At 46.5% G+C, this 25,520-nt stretch overlaps 1 protein-coding gene across 2 annotated transcripts in view; it reads right to left on the reverse strand.

Moving 5' to 3' along the window:
* TRIM67 (tripartite motif containing 67) overlaps nt 1–14,810 on the reverse strand; it is a gene marked incomplete at both ends in the record, with an annotated part of 33,376 nt that extends 18,566 nt beyond the window's left edge. For both annotated transcript variants that reach the window (XM_084262513.1, XM_084262514.1), the window contains 4 exons: nt 1,984–2,094; nt 3,389–3,511; nt 8,060–8,155; nt 13,896–14,810. In XM_084262513.1, coding sequence (XP_084118639.1) covers nt 1,984–2,094; nt 3,389–3,511; nt 8,060–8,155; nt 13,896–14,810 — 1,245 coding nt within the window. The remainder of the gene's footprint in view (nt 1–1,983; nt 2,095–3,388; nt 3,512–8,059; nt 8,156–13,895) is intronic.
* Between the last annotated feature and the right edge of the window lie 10,710 nt (nt 14,811–25,520).

Here is a 25,520-nt window from a genome sequence, read left to right on the forward strand (position 1 = left end):
CAAAACAAATCTCATCTTAGGGCAGGAAAGGAAAAATTGCATTTATAAAGCCTGTTAAGATTATGTTAGGTATCGTGTCTCTGAATGCCACACATACTTCTGCTCTCTGTGCTCCAACCTGCACAGCTGAGTTTTACTCTCCTGTTTAGAAAGCAGCTATAGAGAGAGATTTAAATGTTAGAGGGTCTCTCCATTCAGCAGAGGTAATTCAGTGGTTGAAAGCTGAAAGGAATAAAAAAGAATCAAATGGAAAATATTTCTCCCAGTGATGGCAAGAAGTTGCCAGGCAGATTTTCGAAGAAATATGACGGATTTTCCATCATTACATCAAAAGTTAATTTCATTTTGAAAGCTTTGCTCTAGCTCAGCCCACAGACAATTAGGCCAGAAGTCAGACTGAGATGATCGCAGCGGACTCCTCTGGAAGTGAAATCCTGGCTCTGCAAAATCAATTAAGTCAGCTGTCCTTGAGCTCAGTAAAGCTGCCATTTGGGCATCCGGAGCCTCTCCCTCTGAGCTTCCTCTAAGTCACACAGAGCAGAATTTTCTTCTGGATATGTCAGAGAGAGTTTTTCGTTACTGAAGAGGTTCAGGCACATTTCTGTGTTACTGGGAAGACTCTTCTGTGTGAGCCCCTGTATGAACAGCTCCTAAATCAGTCTGTGCAACACATGGAGGAGCTTCTTATAGCCTTTCAAAAAACCTTGCAGTCGCTTATTGGGATGCTGGACCCCTTGGCTGTGTTTCGATATCCTGGCTGCAGGAGTAGTTGCTTGGAGTAATGCAGTGCCTCAGTGTTTGCTGGCTGCCTTGAAAACATCATTAAATAAACCAGGAAAAGGTAAAAACAAATGTGTTTTTTTTATAAAAGGTGATTGCAAAGGAGGAAGTCACAAAGGTTGCAGGAAAAATAAGCTGAAAGGAAAACGAAGCACGTAGATAACACCTAAAGGTTTAATTTGTCCAGCAATATCCAGCCTGCTAAAATCTGTGTGGTCTTGAGATTAATATACACCACACATTCCCCACTCTTGCTTGAGACCAGACGTGACAGTAACAATCAATCTGGAGTGCTAATAGGTTTAAGCTGGCTAATTCTCATGCAGTTTTTTTAGGGATGCTATGACAGCCCCCCAACACTCATGCATTCCATGTGTGCAGCGTGCCCTCTTCAGCTGACAGCCACATGTAGATCATTTTGTCTGATGTGCCCTTCTTCTTAGGCGATTAATAAGTAAAAAAAAAAACCAAATAGGAAAAAGTAAAATAATTAACAAAAATAATTTAATAAAATAGGGAAAATAATTAGCTGGATAATGAACTGTTTATATTTTATGTCATCAATAGACATTTCACTGCTTGCATCTAAGAAACAGTATCCTGTGAATTAAGGGAATTTTTGGCCAAGCTGTATTTTGCAAAGAGAGGGCACCCAGGTTCTTCTGCTACAAGCCATGTCTTGTAGCCCAGTGAGGTGCTACGACCCCAGTGAAGCAAAGCTACATGCAAGCCTCTACGGCTGGATTTCCTCACAAGGGAGCTGTTGAAAGAACTCTTTCACATGGCAAAGAGGAAAGCAAAGGGGAGAAATACTACTCTGCTGTGTCACAGACCTTTCCAAAGAGGCCAGAGAGCTCTGTGAGGCCCCTTGTTGGGTTACTGGGGTGAGAATAAAATGGAGGGTTATCATGAGCCGCACAGCATCTCTCTTTTGGCCCAGAAGGAAGGGCTGGCAAGAGGAAAAACGTCAGCAATCAGGGAAATGGTGTGACCACTAACTCCACAGAGTGCAGCTAGCTGGTCGAAGGTGTCCCTTTGCTGGGACACTCGCGCAATCACCAAGCTATCAGAGCTTTTTGACAGTACTAACAGGAGTTAAGGTGAACCTGCCTTGTGGATGGAAGAGGCTAATTAGCACAGCAGTCCATTTTTTTAGATTTAGCTTTAAATTCTATTCATTTTTCCACCATAAACAGAAAATACCTGTAAAAACCCCGAGGGATCGTTTTCTTTGATAACTTCTAGGCAGTACTCCATAAGCCCCGTTGACTGGCGTAGCTTCAGTGTACAGTGATTTATCTGGTCCCAAACAACCTGGAAGACAAGTGTCAGTACAGTTCTGATGACTGCCTCAGCTTACAGTGAATGGCATAAGAATATTTCAGAGGAGAGAACGAATGGAAGAGTGTGTTAAAGCTATGCTTAATTTAGATGCCATATGGCCATTGCCATATCTCCATCAGCTACACTCCCTTGCTCTGTATTGTAAATACCGATAATTAGCTTGGCAAAATGTTGTGCACAGGGAATCTCAATTTTTTTCCAAGCAGATTAATTGCTCAAAGATCAGGCTTGCTCAGGGCACAAAAAGCACAGAACATGTTTCTGCCTTTGCAGTATTCACATTTACAATCACACTTCCATTAAAATCCGAGCTTTTAAAAAAATGCTTGACTTAAAATGCAAATATTAATAGAGGAAAACCACAGGAGTGGTTTCTTGCAGATTATATACCGTGCCACTCTCTTCACTATTCACCATTGATCCTGGCTTGCTTAAGAATGCATTGCTAGGATTAGGAAACAAAAAAACTGCATCTCATTTCTCCACCTTTTGGACACATTCTGATGCCACATGGCTGTAGATCAGGCCTAATAGCACGGTGTTCAATTGCACAACTCCTGAGGTCCAACAGCCTGACAGGAATAAACTGCGGGATTAGCTGTGCTGTTAGTAGTGTGCTCTAACTGTTGGTCCTTGCTAAGCATGAGGGGGTTTAAATGCTGATTTCAGGTAGATTTTATTCATTGTTTGTCATGTTAGATTTTTCACTTCAATTCCTTTCAATTTCCTCCTGCCTTCGGTACTATTAATGATGCTATAATACCTCAAAATCACATATCTGGGTCAACATTTCAAGAAACAGGCTTTTTAAACATTTCTTGACTGTCACTTTGTTCAACCATTTATAGCTTTCTTCTTCCACCCCTCTTTACTGCATTTCTTAAATAACTTTTGAGTAAGCACATGGCTAGCACAGGTGGCTTGCCTGAATTTCTTCAAGAGATAGCATAATCCAGAATTTTACTTGGGCAGAAGGGATTTCTTGCATTTGAGAGGTCCCAGAATCAAAACCACACAAGGGTATCACTAGCAAGCACGTCTCAAAAGCACCTCAGCTGAAAACCATCAGGTAAATAAAGACTGCTGAAGTATAAGCCTCATTTTAAGCCTATAAGCACAGTTCCACCAAACCTCTGAACCTGCTGAAGGACCTTAGGATTTGGTCATTAAGAATTTTCATGGTGTGAAGGGTTGGGGACTTGACAAAATGCACAGTAACACCAGGTATCATCAGCCATGCTCAGCTGATGAGAGTTGTGCTCACCTTCAGCTTGTGCTCACGTTCTTTGGTCACCTTTGTGAGCAGTTTTGCCTTCTGTCGCGTTAGCGCATCAACCAAGGCATCACACTGAGCGACAAGACAGGCTTCATAATCCAACCCATTCTCCTAGAAGAAGGTGAGAGTCATACTCATCAGAGAAAGCCTATTTTACATCTTAAGCTATTGTTCACTCTTACCTGGTTCTCCATTCAGAAAAGATTTCCTTTCAAGATTTCCTTTGGCATCTCCGTTGCCTTTCTGATTTCATTATAGCTGTAGGGGCAATAGCTGCACACTATAAAATGAAACAGTAAGATGCTACGCCACAAAATGGGCTTATATAAAACCCTGACTTACTGGCACATTTCAGACAACACATGTAGTACAACATAATGTAAAACCTACACCTAACAAACACAGTGCACAGATGTACCTAAGACAATTCTGCCCCTTCCACCCCTTTTAATATCCTGCTGGAACAACTTTGGAATGACTGGCTCTACACCATGACAATTAGGAGAGAATTATTGACCAGAAACTGGTCTATAGGCTTATTACAAGAAAATTAATCAAAGCCCTGAGGTTTTGTGTATTACTTCAAGTACTCCTTTAAAAACAGGCAGTAGAGACATGCATTTGATAAGATTTTTATTCACATTGTGATAAAAGTCTCTGCTAGGCAGAGACCAACATCTGAGGTATAAAACACTTGCCTCCACTAAGCCTTGTTCAGGGCATGGGTATCGTCAACTCCTGTCTGATCAATGGGGAACAACCCATGCTACCACTGCAGCCATAGAACTCTGAGGAGATGGTACTACAAGGTCCTGAGCTGCCCCTCCTCCTCCTGGGGATGGCTTTCTCTGGCTGTGGAACTGATGCTGTAGCACCCATTCAAAGGGAGGCTCTCCCTCGCTTCCTCTGCTCATGAGACTAAAAGAAGAAGAAAGTGTTCAAGCTCCTCTTCCCAGGGGATGTTCAGTTGTAATAGCAGCTTTCCTCCCAAATACCCATACAAATAATAAAAGAGAAGCAGTGTTAAATGTGAGAAGATTTTAGGCACGTGCTGAAGGAGAAGCATCTCTACAGAAAGCCATCACACTCCCCTAAGTAATGACTTAGGGGATTACTTAATCATCTCTCAGCTCCTTTGGTTCTGCTTTGCTCTTCTTTTCTGCTCATTGCTCTGGCTTCATTCTTTTGAGAGCAAAATTTTCCACACCGAATTTTCCCTTCTCCCACTGTGATACACACATCCCATTCTCCAGCTGAGGGATGCAGGGTCACTCCTCCCTGAAAGGTCCCCGCTACATCCCTACACCTGCCAGCAAGATGGGTGGGGGGAGAGACACCAGATGGCTCAGTTACCATTCACGGGCTTGTCTCAGACTCTTCCTGTTTGCATCTCTCCCTCCTCGGCTTATATCACACCCGACTCCCTCGTAAGCCCGTTTCCATCCAGCTACTCTTGAAGTGCTGGTTTGTGTACAGAGCCTGGATCAGTCGGTGGCTGTAAGGCATCATTTCTTTCCTCGCTCTCTGTTCACACATCAGACGGGGTGTTTGGCGATACGCCTCTTTCAAGTGGGAAAGGATGAAATCGTTACAGCAGATGGGATAATGACAGCAACCGAGGAGGAGCAAGGAAGCAACAGGGGCAGTGAGGAACAGGCAGTTTCTGAAGAGAAGAGACCAAGAGATTTGAAAGTCAGCTCAGAAAGGAGAAAGGAAAGAAAAACCAGGGTGAAACAAGAGATCTGCAAAGCAGGGAAAAGTAGATTGTGAATTTGCAAACTGCCCCAGGCAAGATAAAAGTACAGCTCCTGGTAGCTCTGGCAGACTCAGAGAGGAGAGATACAAAGAGTGCAGATGGCTGTCTGGTCTGCTGTGCAATGAAACAGGATAAAAAAATATATATATTGCTTGCTCCTTTGTGTAAACAACATATATTTTAAAGATTTTTTTTTCTGGGAGATAAATGTCTGTATGTGTGTGTGGCAGCCATCGTAAGACTTCTGCTAGAAACAACCTGCTCTGAGATACATGGGTCTGGGTATAAATCCACGCACAAAGGTGATATCTATTCACTCCCAAATAACAGTCCAAGAACTGGGCTTTTCTGGTTCAGATGCAAAAAGGCACAGATGAGCTCAAGACACAACTAAACCCTTTCCCCTCAAACAGCATGGCCGTACCAAACCTGCCTACCAGGAGTATTTCCTGGTATGTGCTATCATCAAACGCTGCTTGAGCATCGCCTGGGAAGAGTCCAATTTGTCACGGGAGACATGTCAGGGAGCTCATTAAGCAACAGTGTGGCCAGCAGGAGTAGGGAAGTGATCCTATCCCTGTACTCAGCGCTGGCGAGGCCACACCTGGAGTACTGTGTTCAGTTTTCGGTCCCTCACTGCAAGAAGGACATCGAGATGCTTCAGTATGTCCAGAGAAGGCTGGTGAAGAGCTTGGAAGGCGAATCTCCTGAGGAGTGGCTGAGGGAGCTAGTATTGTTTAGTCTGGAGAAAAGGAGACTGAGGGGAGACTTCATCACTCTCTACAGCTACCTAAAAGGTGGCTGCGGTAAGGTGGAGGTTGGTCTCTTCTCCCTGGTAGCTAGTGACAGGACAAGGGGAAACGGCCTTAAATTGTATCAGGGGAAGTTTAGGTTGGGTATTAGGAAAAATTGCTTTACTGAAAGGGTTGTCAGATGTTGGAATGGGCTGCCCAGTGAGGTGGCTGAGTCTCCATCCCTGGAGGTGTTTAAAAGAAGAGCAGATGTTGTACTTAGTGACATGGTCTAGTGTTGGACCTAGTAGGGCTGGATAGATGGTTGGACTCAATGATTTGAAAGTCTTTTCCAACTGCAACCATTCTATGATTCTAAGGGTTAAAGTGTGTGGCTGATCCCCCCGAAGGTGCGTTCCAGCCTTGTTTCACTTAGGAATACTTACTGGTATACAGCTGCTTAGCGCTGCTGGTTTGGTTTCCTGAAATATGATCTCCTTACTCAGAGGCATGATGGAGACTGGCTTAACACGTGAGGATCAGACTCAGCTTTGTGCCCAGAAATGCCTAAATGTTAAAGGGCGATGACTTCCTCTTCTGAGTTCTCCTCTAGCATTTTGAGCAACGAGCAGCATCAAAGAAATGGCTTGGTCTTTTGATCTAATTGTAGCTGCTCCCTTATGCAGAGTGATTTGGCAGTGATTTTATTGAAATCCATTAAAGGGTTTTACAGCTTAGTCATAAATAGTTGTAATAGGCCACCTTTAGGTTTCACGAGGGAAAAATACATTTTTAATAGAGGTAGGTGACTCAGGAAAAGATTGGTGACAGACTACTGGTTTGGATGAGTTATTCCACCCTAAAATAACCATTCATACCTGCAGGGAGAACTGCTCTCTAGATGTGCCCATCCTTTTCCTTGAACAATGAAAGAGCCTAAATGACTAGGTTAGGTGAACTACATAACTTTTAGATAGGTAAAGTCAGCTGAAAGAAACTTCATACTATGTCTATAACATGGTATGTGAAAGGTGCCAGTTGGTGGCTTAGCACCGGTTTCTTTCAGTTAGATGTGCTTTTTTCTTCCCCTCAATTTCCCAGTATCGGTTTGTTCCCTTTCCCATGTGTCTGCAGAAAACCATGAGGGTAGGCAGCTACACTTCCCTGTGGCAGCCTGAGAGCCTGGGCAGCATTTGGGGTATGAATTCATCATCTGGAACGTGAAGAGGAATTTTAACAGTTAAATTCTAAACCAAACACAGATTTCTGAGCTTCTGCTGTGGCTTTCTGTTAGTAACAGGAACAGGACTTGCTTGTTGATGAAAGATGAGCAAGCAGCAGGGCCGGCACATCGCAGAGCAGCAGATGCATATCCCACAGAAACCCCACTGACAGAGAGCACTGCTGCTGTGGGTAACAAGTGTCCCCTCCTGGGCGCTGCGAAGCTCAGCCTATGGAGGCACACTTCCAGCCACACTCCTCAGGGTGAGAAGGACCTTGAGGATCATCTGACCCCCAGCACTGGTGAGTCTAAATTTGGCTCAAAGCTGGACTTGTTACGTTTGGGGTTTGTGCCCTCAATTACCGTGCTCACCATGAGCCCTTTTCTGGCCATTAAAGCTGGGCAATTATAGGCATGAAAGTATCTTCTGCTTCACTAAACCAGCACACTGATTTAGCAGCATTTGTTTCTCCCTTTTTTTTTAAACATCCTACAAATACTCTAGTGAACAGGTTGACTGGATTTTGTCCAGAAATGAGTGCATTTTTAGAAAATGTAACATGAAAAACAAGTAGTAAATTGTGTTGTTAAATTTATGTTATTAAATTTATGGTAAAACGAGGACTTATCCTAAATGCCTGATTTAAGCAGTTGCAGACAGGAAGGAGCCCAGAAGCATGACCGATGGATTCAATCAAATACTAATCAACGCAGCTCAGATGTCCAGCACCGAGTGTCAGCTTCTTGCAATAAACAGCAAACAATCTAGAAGCTAAGAGGGGCTTGCAGGCATTATTTGATGAATAATTTTGCCTAGCAAATCCATTCAAGAAAGGTCAGATGATTCCAGGAAAGATGAGAATAGCACAGGAGACAAAGTCATCAGATAAATTATTCACTCGGTTCTATTGATTACTGCATTATCAAAACAGCTAATATTCTAGTGTTACCTGGATCTGCTGCAATAAATTTTTCAGCTGAACCAGAAATTCTTTAGCTTCCTTTGCTTTATCCGAAACACCATTCAAAGCCTGAGACAGCTGTGCCTGCAAGACGAAAAAAAAAAGGGGGGGAAATTAGAGATAAAATGCAAATATGTTTCTTGCTAATCCTTGGTTTTGACGATTATTAATGTGCTAAAAGGCTTACTTGCTGTTGCATGTACTCTTACATGCACAGAGTGTTTGTACTAGAAGAGAATAGTTAAGATTTTAATTGTAATAAGATTTAATAAAGGTGAAATATGCATGTGGGGGCAGTCAAGTATTGTGTCTGCACATTCCACTTTATTGCAGTGACTTGGTAAGTCAAAATACCTTTTTATAAGACAGCTACCCACATATGTAAGGAAATAATAGTCTTACACTTAAACAGTAGCATCTGTCATGCTGAAAAATCCCCAACTGCTTTCCAAAATGGCACCTTTTTTTTCATCAAAGCCTGAGTTCTTTTTAAATGGGGTAGATCCTACCAAATCTGAGGTACATTAGGGCTTCAAAGATAAACCTGCCTTTTTAGACTTCATAGTAACATCCCTTTGGGCCTCTTACCTCCCCAACAAAAGCGTGAATATTTCTGGGAAAGTTGGAAAAAACACACCTTTCTGTAACTTTTGGCAGGTGACACATATGGAATTTGTCTTTTGTAAGGCCACACTGAAGACCTAACCTCCCCTTTCCTCAGCATCCGAGATCTCTAGACCAAAACACATGCTTCTCAATGGACTTCCAGCATGGGAAGGAAAGAGTGGTTCTGCCCCCTGGGAGACCCAGAACCGCCATGGTCTGACTGGAGCAGCCCCGGTGCTGTTTTCCTGGAAGCCCACCTGGGATTACCAGTGTTGGTCTGTTTGTCAGTCCATGGCAAGCCCATACCCAGCATTACTTCTCTATGGGACCAGATAGGTCGCAGCAGGAATGTTCTGCAGGGTCTATCCCTCGAGTGGACTTGGCAGCTAACAGATTGCTGATACCCAGCCCATTATCCTTGCCAAACAGATACGGCAACTGGCATCAGGAAGTGGAAGATGAAGTACCTTTGCTAACGTCATTAGGTTGCCATCTCATTTCCTTGGGACTAGTGTTCCTCGAAATAGTCTCTTCTGTGTAGGAAGGCACAAAGATTACAAGCCTCTAAGAGGAGTCCTGACTGCAAGTCACCACTCATTCTCCCATTCCCTCTCACTCCTGGAGGGAAGCAAATTACAGCTCACTTCTGCAGGCTGCTGCCAAAGGTTGGGCTGCCTGAGCATCTGCTACTCATCCTCCCCTTGAGCTCCCTCGTTAGTGAAGGAGAGGAAAGAGCAGACCCTGGCAGCACCTGCCTAACCCCATGCAGGGGGGTCTCCTGCAGCAAGCGGGTACAAACCCTGACTTGAAAATCAAATATGTGCTAAACTTGAAAATCAAATATGCTTTGCTACAACTGATTGGTAAGAAATTTAATGGGAAGACACATTACTGTGTATGTTTCGCAGTACTGGAATATTTATTATTCTCTTACACAAACTCCTGTCACTACACAAAAATTTTAAGCAATGATGTTTGAAATGGGCAGTACTTGAGGTCACAGAACCAAACTCTAAGTGCTTGAAAGGGTCCCTATTGTCTAGCAGACCAGACAATCAGGATTTCACAGGCTGATCAAAGTTCCCAGAGTTTAAAGCCCACCCTTTTTGATTGCACTTTGCGCTCCATCCACAAGGCACACCAGAGCCTTTGGTTTGTCAAGCTGACACAGAACAAGGTAGGAGTGGGGTGTGACCAAGGTGAACTGAGAAAAAATAGGTGACAACAGCATGGTATGCTCTGCTGTTGACTGGCCCAACCAAATTGTCCCAGGTAAGCAAGGGGCTCCTTTCTTTCTTCCACTTCCCCAACACCTGCCCTTGCTCTCGAATCATCCCAAAGTGCATTTCATCAGATAAGAAGTGCCAAAAGCTGTATGTGGGCATCACAGCAGCCATTGAAATCCGAATCACTGCAGACAAATTGTAACCAGCATATGTACAATTGCAATTAGCACAATTGTGCCCAGCTCCCGGCACGCTCCCATTGCAAAGAGCTGCAATAGAAACTCAGCGATGTCATTGTTCAAAGGGCTCAGAAGCAAATTGCCATGTTCATTAAAACCTGTGGCTGCATTAACGCAACTGCAGCGTGAAGCCGGGGAGCAGACCAGATCTCCATTTGTGAAACCCACTTACAGATAATAGCCTTGTTTTTCCAAGCATTTGTAAAAGATACCTTACAAAGCAGTGGAATTTAGTCATGCACTTCCCATTCAAATCAAAGAGAGCTACATGACTAAGCCCTCGCTAAACCAACCAAGCCATAAAAAAATGCCCTGTACGCTCAGAGCAATTTTTCGTGCTGCAGAAATATGTACTGGAAGCCAAACCTAAATGTTACAAGCTCCACTGGCTGCAGCCATTAATAACTCCTGACAAACAGTGTTCTACCCAGTGGTACCTTCATGTGCTGGTTTTGGCGGGGACAGAGTTAATTTTCTTCATCCTGGCTGGTGCAGGGCTGTGTTTGGGATGTGTGCTCACAACAGTGTTGGTAATTTAGGGGGTTTTGCGTAACTGCTGATCATACAGAGCCAAGGCCTTTTCTGCTTCTCACCCCACCAGCGAGTGGGCTGGGGCACACAAGGAGTTGGGAGGGGACACAGCCAGGACAGTTGACCCCAACTGACCCAAGGAATATCCCGTCCCACCCCATAGGACGTCATGCTCAGCAATATAAAACCAAGGAAGGAAGAAGGAGGGAGGTACATTTGAAGTCACATTTGTCTCCCCAGGTAACTGTTCTGCATGACCGAGCCCTGCTTCCTGGGGATGGCTGAACACCTGCCTGCCCGTGGGAAGTGGGGAATGAATTCCTGGTTCTGCTTTGTTTTGTATGTGCAGCTTTTGCTTTGCTGCCTTTATCTCAGCCCAGGAGCTTCATTGCTTTTACCCTTCCTATTCTCTTCCCCACCCCGTCACGGGGGAGCAACACCATGGGCTTCATTGCCGGCTGGGGTCAAACCACGACACTTCACTTGAACAACTAATCTTGCAACCCAAAACATGGATGCTGGAGATGGATACCAAGTTTCTACTTCTATTGAATAAATGAACAGAGAGATAATGAGGGTGAGTAATTAAACCCAGATGGGCATGGAAGAGTGATGCTTCCTTTGATTTCAGAAAATGAACCAGATAATGCCAACATCCTTGTTCAACCGAACAGTTCATGCTCATTTAATTTGTTTTCCCTCCATCTCTCTTTAGCAGCAGATTAACTATTGATTAGATAAGCTTACCCTGGCTCTGAATTCTGAAACAGCCCTGATGTTTTTAGGAACACAACTCTTTAGGCTGGCAAATAAAAGCAGGCATTCAGGCTCTGAATTTTAGGTGAAGAATACCAGTCCCTGCCCTAAGGAGGAGATAAGCAGGTGCTTATCAACTGATGATGAACAACTGTCAGTCTGAAAAATTCGCTGGGCTATGAAAGCTTACAGACATGCACTTGCACCTGCCTCTTCCAGCTATGCCTGGAGCATCTGGAGATGAACACGTAAAACTTGAATTACATTTGGCATACCACTCAATGTAAGCAATTTACCGTTTGGCCAAAGTAGCTACAGGTAATAAACTTGTAGAAATTGCTGTATCTGAGAACTATTTCTAAGCAGAAGTATCTAATTCCAAAACAATTTTTCTGAATGAATGTGAGCTGATGATTTAGGCTGTCTGGCTATATGGTTCCATTATATTTATTTTCTGCCAAGCACATAGTTCTGGGAAAAATAATATTCACAAGAGTGCAATTTTAGAGTCCACACATTACTTAATTTTGAGCTTTTTTTTTTTTCCCTTCGCTGGAAGTTTCACATTGATTGAGTCTGTAAATCAAGAGAAAACCACATTCTGTGATACCTTACTCCCAGAAAAAATGAGGTAAAAATCCAAGCCCCCAGGGCACTGTTCTTTCTTTGGACAATATTTGACTGTAGGAGAGAAAATTTCCTGAGTCTGCACTTTGATTACACCAGAGTTTATCACATTGTTCAAAAGGCAGCAAACTGTTTTAACTCTGGGTAGACAGTAATACAGCATGAGCTGGTCTCTCACCCTCCAAAAACCTCGGCCACACATGCACAGTGAACTCAGCTGCTGCTCACTGAGATAATTCTGCTCAGAAGTGGACCATGCCACTAGCACACACAGTGATGGCTGTCAATTCATCCTCTGCTCCTCCTGAGCCAAGAGAACATCTCCTCTACACAAACAGCCGTCACGTTGGGCTGAGCCCTTGGCAGGCAGTATTCCAACTGAAACACACACTGGAGAACTTTAGTCTTTCTCAGATGGAGAAACTATGCCCAACTGGCATCTTCTTGGAATCTTCCAATGGAAAGTCAGGGTTTTTTTCCTTGCCAAACGTCTACGCCTAGCTTGGTCTCAGCCACTCCATGGCTGAAGGATGATGAGACAAGTCTTGATTTTGTTCCTCTCCTGCAGTGTCTAAAAGGATCTCTCTGTGCTTCCTTTACTACTAACTGCAGCAGAGAATGAGCAGAAGGGAACCCGTCAGCCAGCAGCACCAGCCAAGGGCTCTTTGCTCAGCTGGGGGACAAGTCCTTTTCCCCTTTATAAAGAGCCTATCACCGTATTGATGAACATTCTTTGGAACCACTCTGACAGCAGAGGTAAGAACAGGAGTCAGCCTGTCAGTACCAGTGGGAGGCTCCTCAGGAGTGCTCTCAGCACTCAGGTATTAAAGCCCATATGGACATTCATGTGTTTTAACTAGCATTTTTTTTTCCAGAGTCCACTGTTCTTAACAAGAACGAGCTAACTTCATACAATTTTGCAACTTCCCAGGTCGTGTCTCGCTCTTTGTTCAAATGGTTGTAAGGTCTTACTTTAAACAAGGAGAGCGTGGCCAGGTGACCCAGCAGTTCTACTAGAACTCGGTGAACTGCCTGGGCTGCAAAGCAGCTGGCTCTGAAGTTTTACCATGGGGACTAAGGAGCATCACTTGCAGGGCAGTATGAATCAATCAGTGACATCATGTGAATAAGAAAAAGCTTTACTTGTCCCCAGACTCCATCCATCCTACACTTCCTTACTTGTTTTTGTGTCACAAGGTCCCTCCAGCCATTCCTTCCAGCCTCTTTGGGAACTGAGAGGGAGTGGATGCTTCTTTGAGGCCCAGGAGACAACAGCATGTCCTGTGATCATCCCTATCACACTTTCCCATCTAAGACATTCCGGTCCCTCCGGGTCACTTTCCTGCCCTGACACCATGGCAGCACATGTGGCAGGAAAGATGTTTGCCACCGCTGAGCCCCTGGTGAAAGGGAAGCAGTGAAAGGAAGGAATGACCACTCTGCCTGCCCCTGCTCCTCACAGATGGCTGCTGCCACCTGTGAGAGGATGGGATGGCCAACAACCCTGTGAAAGGCAAACAAGTTAGTGAGATGGACTTGCTAACCCCAGGTGGTTTAGCCTAAGCTTTTCAGGCTGAGAGAAGTCAAGGCCAGTACGGAAGGGAGTTGGTGGGTTTTCCAATCCTCAGCAGAGACTCTGGAGTCCCTGGGGCAGGCAGTCAGGAAGGACCAGAGACCTAAGAGCACCGTGCCAAGGGGTAAAAAATCTGGGAGGATGATGGGTACGACGCATCCTTATGTCCCACAAGCTTCAACCCGACATCAGGACAGTGGGATGAACAAAGCGCAGAGCCAAGCGATGACACTGCTCCTCCCGGCCGGCCGGTGGGACTCACTCACCTTGTGCTGCTTCCACATGGCGCCCAGGGCCTTCACGTCGTGTTTGCCGTGCTTGCCCTCCTCCAGGCACTGGTAGCAGACGGGGCTGCGGCAGGTCACGCAGTACATGCTGTAGTTCTCCAGGTCATGCTCGGCGCACGTCGGCAGCTTGCGGCCGCCGCCCGCCCCCTTCCCGCCGCCGCCGTCGCCGCCGCCGGGGGCGCCCGGGGGTCCGGGCGGCGGCACCAGGCGGTGCTTGGCGAAGGGCCCGCGGGCCGGGTGGCAGCGGAGCTGGCAGGCGGCGCAGTACAGCACCTCGCACTGCTCGCACAGCACGGCGGCCGGCTCGGGCGGGCTGCGGTCGCAGAGCTGGCACTTGGCGGCGGCGGCAGCGGCGGCGCGGCCCTGCTGGTAGCGCTGCACGATGGCCTCCAGCAGCCGGTTGCGCTGGAAGCCGCGGAGGCCGCGCTGGTCCAGGGAGGCGCTCCGGTGGCACTGCGGGCAGGTGAGGGAGGAGCTGGCGGGGCCGGCGCCCCGCGGAGCCGCCGCCGCTCCCGGGGGCGCCGGCACCAGCGGCAGCACCCGCACGCCGTTGGGGGACTTCAGGCTGGGGGTGTAGGAGCCGTAGCCGCTGTCGGTCTCGCTGTGCAGGCTCAGCTTGTCCGCGTGGTCCCCGCCGCCGCCGCCGCCGCCCGCCGCGCACTCCGAGTCCAGGCAGGCGGCGGAGCCCGCGGCCGCTCCTGGTCCCGGCCCCGGCGCGGCGGCGGGCGGCGCGGGGCCCCGCGGGTGGAGCAGCGGCGGCAGGTGCTGCTCGCTCTCCGGGGTCTGCACGGCGATGGTGCGGGCGCAGGGCAGGCAGACATTGTGCGAGCAGGGCAGGATGATGGGCTCCCGGAAGAGCGAGCCGCACACCGGGCACTTCAGCTCCTCTTCCATGGCCGCGGCGCGGCTTTGTGTGCGGGGCGCGGGCGGGCTCAGGCGGGCGGCGCGGGGTCGCCGCCGCCGGCTCCCCCCATCCCCCGCGGCGCCCTTCGCCGCCTACCTCTCGCCTCCGGGCGCCGGGGCGAGGCCGGGGGGTCTCTGGCTCCCGCCCCGGGCGCTTCAGCACTCGCCGGGGTTAGACAGCTCCGCGCGGCGGGGCCGCTCCGGGGCCGGGGCCGGGGCCGGGGCAGAGGCCGGAGGAGGCGGCTGGCGGCTGCTTGGGGCGAGGGAAAGGCTCTCTCACGGCCGCGGCTCGGGCAGCGAGCGCGGTGGGGCTGTTTTAACGTTGGTGGCATAGAGTAATAATATATGGGGAAGGGAGGCGGGGGAAGGAGGGAGGGCAGGAGTAGGAAGGGGCGGGAGGAGCCCTTTCCAGCAAATAAGTGATCGCTCTCTCTACGGCTGGGAACGGCGAAAACATTTTTTTAAAGGATCTCCGTACAGCGATGTCTTTATATGTTTAAATAAAGCCATTGTTTGGGGAGTGGACTGGACGCAGGCGGGGTTTCCTTATCCTTAGTAGCCCTTTCTCCCCTCCCCGAGGGAAGGAGGAAGGAGGAACGCTTCCCAGCCAACTACAAGCGCGTTTCTCCTCCGTCCGGATCCCACCGTGCTGGAGCACAAGCCAGGTGCCCAAAATGTCAGGCACTGTCAGAGGGAGGGGTGAAAAAGGGGTTAAGAGCGAAGCGCGAAGCCCGGTTGCGAATGATGCAGCTGGAAGAGGGTAGGAGCGGGGAGACGTGCCGCATCGCCCGGGCTCGTACCCGTGTAACCTCGACAGAAATTTGCTGTGAGGATAAATCGGGGATGACAGCTGAGAGTTTATGAACTGAAAATAACCGTCCTTCCTTAGAAGAAAGAAACCAGCAGTGGGAAACCCCCCCATCTGTTTTGTTTACTCTACATATGCCTCGCGTGGATGTAGCAGTGGTTTATTTTGATAGTGAAGAGATTATACATGAGCGATTTAACATTTCGCTGCTTTTATTTATTTATTTATTTATTTATTCATCTATCTCGTCTAAAAACCACTGCTGTATTAACTCAGTTTCTTAAACAGATCCTAATTTTTTGTTTGTTTTGAAAGGCAAGCGGTTTGTTCCAGAGCAGCTGTTAAAAAAAGCAGAACTAACCAGTGTCAAATGAAGAAAAGAAAAGAGAGAACATATGAAATGCATTGCCTCTCATCGTAATGCTTCTTAATACGTGTGGAACATTTGGTGACGCTGGGTAGGAAAGGATTTTCTAGTTTCAGGGTTTGCTTTTGCCAGATTATTAAAACTGTTGATGCATAGAAAAGGAGGAACAGGGACAGAGAGTAGAAATATATTAAATCTCCCAGGTTTTTTCTGCGGTTTTCCTTCCTGTGTCTTGCCTAGCGGCTCTCATGACAAGCCGAGGGGAAAAAAGAGTCCCGAGGGGTTTAAGCTTTGTAGTTCACCAGCTCAAGGTGGAAAGGTGCAGGTTTGTCCTCTGGCACATGAAAGAAACAGCCCTGACCCACATAAACCTGCCTGTCTTCTGGCTAGGTGTCTTCTCCTTTTATGTGACCTCTGTGCAGAGATTCAGAGTTTATAGACTCTGTGTTTGGGCTACCTCAAGCAAGAAACCTCAGCAGTGCAAGAAATGTTCTGAAACACTGTTGCTTTCACAATTACCTTATGCTTCCACTTTGCAAGAAAGAGCTGTGGGTGAAATGTTGTTGCCTCCATAGTCCCAGCTCCCTGCTCTGCTATCTGTCATCAGCAGGAGCGGATGTATGCCTAGATGCCTTGCAAACCTATAGGTGAATCCAAATCACAGATTTCAATTACTACGTTGAAAGCCACAATCCTAAAGGCACGGTGGCTTTTTGCTGGGCTTCTGCTTGCTTTCTTTACCTGTCCTGTGTGTAAGGTCCCAGTGATCATAACATGTGTTAAGTGTGTTATTTCTCAGGTCCAAGACACCTGAGCAAAACTGGACATGCCAGACAGGAAGGGGAGGAAATGTAGAAGTGTGAAGACCAAACCAAACCAGCTCTGCCTCTGTAGTTGCTGCTTTTAGCTGGCGCTCACAACTTCCAGAGTTCTAATAGCCTGAATTTTACATTTCATTTTTAATGCTACTCTAGAGTTTATGTAAAATCCTAGAATTACTTGTGCTTGACTAGAGAGGAGAAGGCAAGAAAGAAACCATCCCTGAAGTACAACCACTCTTTTTCAAACTGAACTGTGCTTCTCCTCTCCACAAACCTGATTTGGTTAGAGAGCATATTGCCATAATAAAATAACATTTGAAATGGAAATGAAAAAGCACTTTGGTCTTCTCTGTACTGTGGTGTGACATCTCTTCATCCAGGGTCTTTTTTCACCTACTTTCAAAGTTGTTCTGAAATGTTTACGCCCAGGAGAGCTATGGCATTGAGAGCAGGGAGAGCTGCGTGGTGTGGTGTGCCTCTTTACCTGTCCTGCTGATCCCAGAGCAGCTCTTGTTTCCAAGGAGTTGTAGAGGTTGAATGTGGAAACCTTCATCCCCGGGGCACCAGAGACTGCTGGTAGAATGAGCAGCTACTGTAACTCAGTGCTCTGTTGGATTTAGGATGCAGAGCACAGATTTTCCTCCTTATGATAAACATCTCTATATAAGTATATAGGTACAGTGCTGCCAATGATGGAGGTGAACAGTCAAAACACTGCTGTCACCCTGCCTGCTCCAGAGCCCAGAGCAGAAGTTGATCTAAATGTTGAAAAAAGCCACTGAGCTTGAGCAGACTGACTTTGGACACTTGCTGAGGAACAGCAGATGACACCTGGAGCTCTTCATGAAGCACTGGTCAGTCTGATCCTGATAGAATCAGCCCTGTACTATTATTTTGCAATTGAGACAGTTTTTTAATGGAGATAATCCTTATGATTTTTCCTCCTGTATGTTCAAATGAGTCTTTAATCTGTTAGAGCTCCAATGGTGTATGGAGAACTTAGAAACCGTTATTCTGGCAGTCCTGGCTTTGATCTTTATTTTAGTACTTCAGCATCACTAATATTATCCCCTTAAACTATTTGCCCTCTGTGAGAACTTATTAGCAGTTTTTATATCCCCCCAACAGGAAAAAAAAAAGCTGATTAAGTTTATTTATAAATTTGTATTTAAAAAAAAAGATAAGGCAGGTTCCAGTAAAACCCCTCGTTAAGGAGAGAGATTTGATTCATCTTTCTGCCGCTCTTGTTTCACCACTTATTCCTCCTCCTTCTGCTTCTTGTTGGTTTTGGGGTTTTTAAAATTCTTTTTCCATTCCCTTTCTTGTACATTTTTATATTTTGTATTGCCCTCACACATTAACCCCTTGCCAGTAACTTTTCCCTCTCTCTTTTCTCATTTCAATAGCTGTCCACCAAGGTCACTTCCCATCCTTCAGTTTTCTTCTTTTACCACCGCTGTTTCTCCATGGGGAACTTTCTGATTCCAGTATTCCAGCATTGCTCCCAGTAACGGGCATCACTCCAAGCATGCATTCTCTTGTTTGAAGGCTAACAGGAATTAAAAATAAAGGGATCTTCTCTCCACAGGTGCTCACTCTATTGTTAGAGATGCATGGTGCTATCAGGAGAGGATGCTTTCAGCAACCGATGCTGAAATGTATAGCTGTAGTTGGCAATGTATAGCTGTAGTTGGCAATGTATAGCTGTAGTTGGCAATGTATAGCTGTAGTTGCTGGTCGTCCTTAAATTTTTGGGCTGGATCACTAACCACTGGCCATTCCCCACCTTGGCATTGGTCTTATGCATAACGAACACCACACCAAACTGCCGTCTGTCCTCTCAGCTTGTTCTTCATAATGTTCTTTACTCAGACTCTTCTTTCCAACATTAACAGCTCCATCTGATGCCGGTGTTGCGTGTTCTGTTTGAGGGGTGATGTGGCAAAGAGGTGCAGGAGGGTAGGCTTCCACCGTGGCTTAGAGGAAAAGCTGCTGTATACGGTCTGTGGGGCAGGGCAGCTTTGGAAACGGTGGCTGTGTGCTGCTCCCCCTTTCCCATCTTTCCTCATTTTTCTGGCTTGGCATTATGTACATTATGTAGGTGTAACGGTGTTTAAATCGGGTTGGCTCTGGGGTGGGTTTCTTTGAGCACGCATTCAAATAGCTATTACGCTATTTAGGGTTTTCAAATGTTTGCACATTGATCTGCTCACGAAAGGAATGAAGGCAGAGCTTGGCAGGAGCCCAGATGAGTGCCACAGAAGCATGGCTGCTGATAAAAAGCTTATCTGTTGGCTAGCAGAAGACTGTATCTGTAATAGAAATGCAGCTGCATATTGAATTTTCTCTGTCAGAGGAGTAAATCTGCCATAAAAATACAATTCACAACAGAGGACAATTCTATACAATGGAATTTTATACAGGCTGTCTGCTGAGTGTATGCTTCTTATGATGGTTAAATGGCAAAAAATGATGCTTGATCCTAAACATTGCTTGACAAATAGTCACACTTCTAAATCTATTTCAACAATCTCTACACAGAGAAAAATACAGCTTTAAACATATATGCCAAGAAAAAGTGGTAGGTTGGCATGGACAAATTTCGGTAAAAGGTCAGTTTCAACACTTCTTAAAAAATTGGTGTTGAGAAGAAAGCACAAAAGGCACTAACCTACAATCAGGGCTCTTGAAAAATAAGATCGTGAGTTTCTGTGATGTTTTAAAAATACCTCAGCCTGCAAGCCTCTGGAATTACTCCAGGGACATCTTGGTTTTACTGCTGTGTGAGGAGCCCTCTCTGTTGCTGTTCCTGCAGTGGAGTGAGATTTTTCCTTCGCAAGCATGCTCAGAAGGGTGAGGGGAGGATGTGAGTGGCAAGAGGATGAGAGCGCTGGACCCTGAGCACATGTATGTAAGGGAGAGCCAGACATTGCACCCTGCTTTGGACCCATTTCAAAACACCGCTGTTGATGGGATCGTGGTTGGCGTCTTCACAATACGATTATTATAGAGAACTCTTGTCATGTTTGCTGCTCCTTTTTTAAAGGAAGTGTGTAAACTTCCCACACAGCAGATTTGGTTTCAGGGGTGTTACAACACAGGTTGGGTTACGGCTCCCCGTTCTGTTCCTGGTGCATACTTGAGGGGTGTAGGAAGCTGTCCTGAGCGTGGACTTGCAGTCTGTCTCAACCCTCTGCACCTATCCTGCTGTGGCTCCCTGCTCTCCCCAGCTGTCCCCGTGGTCATCCCACTCAGTCCTATAAGGGAAAGAAGCTTATTTTGCTTTTTAAGAAACTAGCCAATGATTATATAAAATCCCAACCTGTCCCAATAGTCTCTTTTGGCAGGAAGGCTGGAAGGAGGGAGGAAAAAGTAATAGCATCCAGAGCATTGTTGGGAGGAAGGGAAGAGAGAAAAACACCCCCAACAAAGACAGAGGAAGAGCTGAAGTGCCAGGATGGGCTGAAAAACAATTGGAAAAGCAGCTAGGCTGGGCTAGGTGTTTGTATGTACAATCGTAAAGCGGACATAAATTGCCACCATGTGGCAATCTCTCCACGTATAAAGAAAATATGTATGTAAAGGGGGTAGTGACTTTGGCCCTGAAAGGCTCAGGCAGTATTCTGTGAGGTGGGCTAGGGAGCTCATCCGTTTTGACTCACTGAGAAAGGTCTTCCATCTAGAAGGGTGGCCTGAGTAGCTTCTCTGCAGCTTTGCTGTACATAAGAAAAGGTAAAAATTCTTCTGTGACTTAGCAAAAGACAACTAGTGAGGAAATTTCCCAGAGCCATAAAGGATCTATAAATAGCCTTAGAGATGGGCTTTGCTTTTCTATTCTGCAAGTAGCTCAAGATCAGAGCCTTCCATGAGCCTCCAAAAACTGGGCCCTGAATGCGTATGTGAAAGACCAGGAGAGGACCTGTGAAACCTTCCTTGACTATAGTTACTGGGACACAACTTACATGGAGTTCTAGTGGGTTTGAGCAAAACCTCCTCTATTTATTGCAGTGTCATCCAGGAGCGTTGAAAATCAAGAGTCAGCTTGGAAGCTGCCTGGAGGAGCACGGGGTGGGAGCTGAGGAAGCAGAAGCACTGGAGAGACACGTAGGAGACAATACTTGCGAGGGAGGCAGAGACTGACAGGCTGCAGAAACGGGGGCTGCCTTGGGCTTCCCCTTCTCTTCTTAGCTTGGCTTCTGTTAAGTAAACAAAAACTCCCACATTACTACACACCAGAGAATCCAGACAGGAGAGGCCACTTAATGAGCATGGGGACTCGTGTCCTGCCAGTTGGCCAACAGAGGAGTACTGTAATGTGCCATACGTCTCTGTCAGTGCAGCGAAGGGAGGTCCTTTCTGCCATCGTCCCTAGCTGTCCATTCTCATCCTCTCTCCTGTGCTCACGGGAGCTTTCACACAGCCACAGGGATTCATCCAGCCTGGAACAAAGCATTCTTCAGCATTAGCATTTGGATGCAGAGATGCTCATAGCTGGACAAGGACAGAAATAGGGAGGAGTGGCCCCTTGCAACACCATTCAGAATTCATACCGGATCCAAAGAGCGCTGTCTTTGGCCCGAGACTTCAGCAACAATCAAGTGAGGAGGCAAGTCCACAAAATGCCAAGCTTTATATACCTTTTTTCATCAACATGCCACCTCGCTTACCTGAGTTTTATGTGCCACTGTTTTTCAGCAGCTGCCCAGTAGGAGAGAGGAAATGGAAGTCAGCCAAATCAATTGCACTCTCACCAGCAAAGGGTTTTATTCCTTCATTTAGCATTACATTTTCTGATTTGAAAAACAACCCGTTTCTGCCTTGGCTCTTTCTTTTCTTTTAATCTATTATAGTATGTTTGAATACACTTAAATAAGTAGAGAGATTCTGTTTCCCTCTTCCTTATGCTGCTTTCCCTCACTACTCACTGCTTCATTCTTCCCATGCTGCAGAGAAACACCCTTGCTCCTTCATCCTCCCCTCCTGAAACCCATCTCAGCCTTTCCGCCCTTCTCCCACCACTTGTCTCACAGACACCTCCACCTCCCAGTACTCCCCTTGTTCCCCACATCATGCTGAGCCCAACCCCAGGTCCGCCTTTGTTTCTCCTCCACAGACCTCCATCAGTCCTCTGGCTGGCTAACAGCAAGAAACCCTCCTTCAAGAGAAGGAAGGTTTGCCTACCTGCCCCACAGGCATCAATCAAAGGGTTGTCCTTCTTCTGCCTTCACCACTGGGGAGGGAGCAGCCAGCCATGGGATACGATCTTGACCGTGAGGTTTTCTTTTCACATTGCTGTGATACAAGAGGCAGAGACACCTCCCTGCAAAGAACCCCTCACATAAGAGATTTTATACATCCGTGTACCTTGCCTAATGCCAGCCTGCAGACAGAATGATGGCAGGAAGGTTTGTATGAAGAAAGCAGCATCACCCAAATCCTGCACACCTCCAGCAGCCCAGGGCATCGAGAGAAGTAGGAAGCTGTCACCATTTAGCCTACTGGGATGCACTAACCTAGAAGAAATGCAAGGTCCTCTCCAGTCCAGAGTCAGAAGGCACAAAGACAACTACGAATGCTACAGACACATCAGACTGATCCATCGGATTCAAATTCTTATTTGCATTGATTTGGCACCACTGTAACCACTTGTTTCAATAGCTTGGGCCACTTTTTCACCATAGCACATTCATAACATGAAGCACACACAGAATTGAGTATATGTGCTGGCTGGTTCCCCTTTATGCTCCTGCCATCGTCCTGTAGAAATGGCTAATCCACTTTCAGGCCTCCTGCTCATTCCTTGAGCTTCATCATTTCCCAGTACACACAGCATGGGAAACCAGAATTCCATAAATTCAACTGCTCAAAAAAAAAAAAGCCCCAACCGTTTACCAATTACCAACCTGATTTCAGCTTTCTTTTTGATCCTTGCTTTGATACCTGGAAAGATGAACAACACGGGGGTGTTTGTGAAGTACCCAAGCTGCTGCACGTGTGTTTCAAACTGAATCTGCCAGCACGCTACCCCAGCTGCAGAGGGATTAGTTGGAATCTCCCTCCTCAACTTTTCCCTTCTAAGTCTCTTGCTGGGCTCTTGCCTATGAGTTGATTCCACTTTTAATTTAATGTTTCCATCAATAGCAGAGAAGTAAAACGGCTGAAGGGGACAGATAAGGGACTTAACCCACTACAACCACCGTCCAACTCCAAATTGGATTGACTGGCTGAGTGCCCTCGAATCCTCTGTGGATATGCAATTTAATAGAAAGCAAAAATTCCCCACACAAAGAAGAATATGCAGAAAGTAATAAGGCCACTTTATGAGACATAATGGTTTAAGCAATGTGTATATGATTATAGCCTTAATTCAAACAAACCATCACATGCATGCTCCTCTCTTACCCGAGGAAAAAAGGATCCTAGATGATTATTTAATTTGTCCTTTTGCTAAATGATTATTTTTAGCAAGCTGTTATCCAAGGAAGAACATAAAAAAAGGCCGTATCACATCAGCCTAACAATGAACGTGGTCCACCTTCCTTTGACAGCATCCAGTAATGGATACTGAGGGAAGACCACAAAATGGGAGTGCAACATAACAGATGGGAAAAAGTGCTAAGGAGAAGGAAGAGGAAAAATAATTTAAGGCAGGTAGAGGAACTAAAATCATTCCCTTAGTTTTGTAGATGGCTGTATATGTGCCGTATCAGAGCACGCAAGGCTTTATTCCCGTGGATGAGTGCACATGGATTTCTGGAGAAGCAGCTCCAGGCAGGGAGCAGCACTCCTGGCTGTGCATGGGTGCTCACTTACCTGACTGGAGCAACAGACATCCACTCTCCTGCCTGCAGAGGCAGAGCAGCAGGGATCTGGCCAAACATTCCTTTCTAAATTGTTTTTATTTTAACTCAAGATGTTGCCCCTAAGATTCAACCAGTTTTAACTGCAAGAAGAAATTAGGGATCTTCAAAGTATGTGTTGGCATCTTCTGCAATTGTTCTGTTCATGGGAAGATTAAGATTGTAACAGCCCTACTAAACTCCTTTGTTCCTGTCACCATCCACAACCAGATAGACTAACTTGGCAAAGGTTAAACCCCCTTGTGTTCCAGCTGACCTCAGATGGGTCTGGGTGGCTGGGCACGGCTGGGCTTAACTCCTGAGTGACGTTCAATTGGGTGTTTTATCATGACCAGGTCTTCGCAGTTCTTGGGAACAGAATTGAGACTCAAAACAGAGCCAAGTGTCAAGTCACTTTATTTGGCCCACAACCAGAGTGCAAGAGAAGGGGGGAAGAAAGAAAACAGTGAGAGAGAGAGAGAGGGTGTAATAGCTACCACCATGGATCTGCAGCATCATGTCAATCTGATGTCTTCAGGTCCAGTGGGGAAACATTTCCTCCCCATCTTCGTTGGTCTTGCCTTTTTACAGCGTTATCTCATTGCACAGTCAGTAAGTCTTTGGCATAGCCACACCTTCCACTTGAGGTGAGACACATACCTACCCTTTCCACACTGCCAAACTTCCCTTTGCTCCTCATTTCCCTCCTGCTGTGCTACCAGTGTCATAAGGCCCTGTCTACCTCACAAGCTTTCCATCTTCTTTCACTGCCAGGGAAACTCAGTCTGGCCTATTCACTGCTGAGCCACCACAGTAGTTTCCAAGTACCAGAAAAAATCAGCTGAACATCCCAGTGTTTTCAGCAGCTCATTTGGCAACAGCACAGATGTTTTGCATGAGAAGAGTGCAGTGATTTCTATTTGCTCCTAATAATTGAAGTATTTCCATTTTGAATGCTGCTGGGTTGTTTGGGGTGGTTTTTTTCTGATTTGGTAAAACCAAGTCTCCTTCATGATCTGAACTCAGTCCATGTCTGCAAGCAAGAGGTGGAGAGTGGGATTCATTTCATCCTGAGAGTGTGGCTCATTCCACTGCAGAATGGGAGCCTCTTGTATCGCTCCAGGTAGTTGGGGAGGTCAGAGCTGACACCCACCCTTCAGGTGGTTCAAGCTGGATGACAGAAATGCTGTCTTGGGGACTTTGTCTGCTAAAGTGACAGCAGCACCCCCAGCTAGGGGCTGGAGAAGTACTGCAGACACAACCACTGGAGGAGATGAGGGCATTGCTTTTTTGGCAGTGTACCAGTTATTACAGCAGACTCCCACTCTACTCACTGTTCTGCTTCTAGGAGTCAGGTTATTTCTGGCCTTGCTGACAGCCATTTCTGTTCATACGATGACTGTGGGTAGCATCGCTAGTTCTGACATTCAGGCTTAATTGACCCTCATCCCTCAAGGACATGGAGCAGAATGAAGGAAGGCTACGCTATAAATACACTGAAATAGGCCACGCATCCTTGTCTGGAAAGCCCTTCATCGCTCCTGTCATCATCTTTGCCTGGGGGTTCAGTGAGACTCTAGGTTCTCTGTGGTGCCTGTCCCAGGCACATGGCCATGAGCAGCAGCAGGGCTGTACAGCCTTCTTCCTGCCCAAGGACCTGGTCCAGCCCTGGCCCCATTGAGAGCCCTGGTCCCCTCTGTTTCCTCTTGCCTGCTGTGGGACATTCCCCTGTTCTTCCTTCTCAGAACTCATTACTAATCCCAGGTGGGTCACTCTGTGGCTTGTTGGGTAGGTCAATGTGTTCAACTGTTTCTTCAGCAGAAACACTAATTGCCAGTATTTCAATCTAAGGTGCACAGGATACTC

This window comes from Gallinula chloropus, assembly GCF_964237585.1.
Source record: "Gallinula chloropus genome assembly, chromosome: 3".
Taxonomy (NCBI): Eukaryota; Metazoa; Chordata; class Aves; order Gruiformes; family Rallidae; genus Gallinula; species Gallinula chloropus.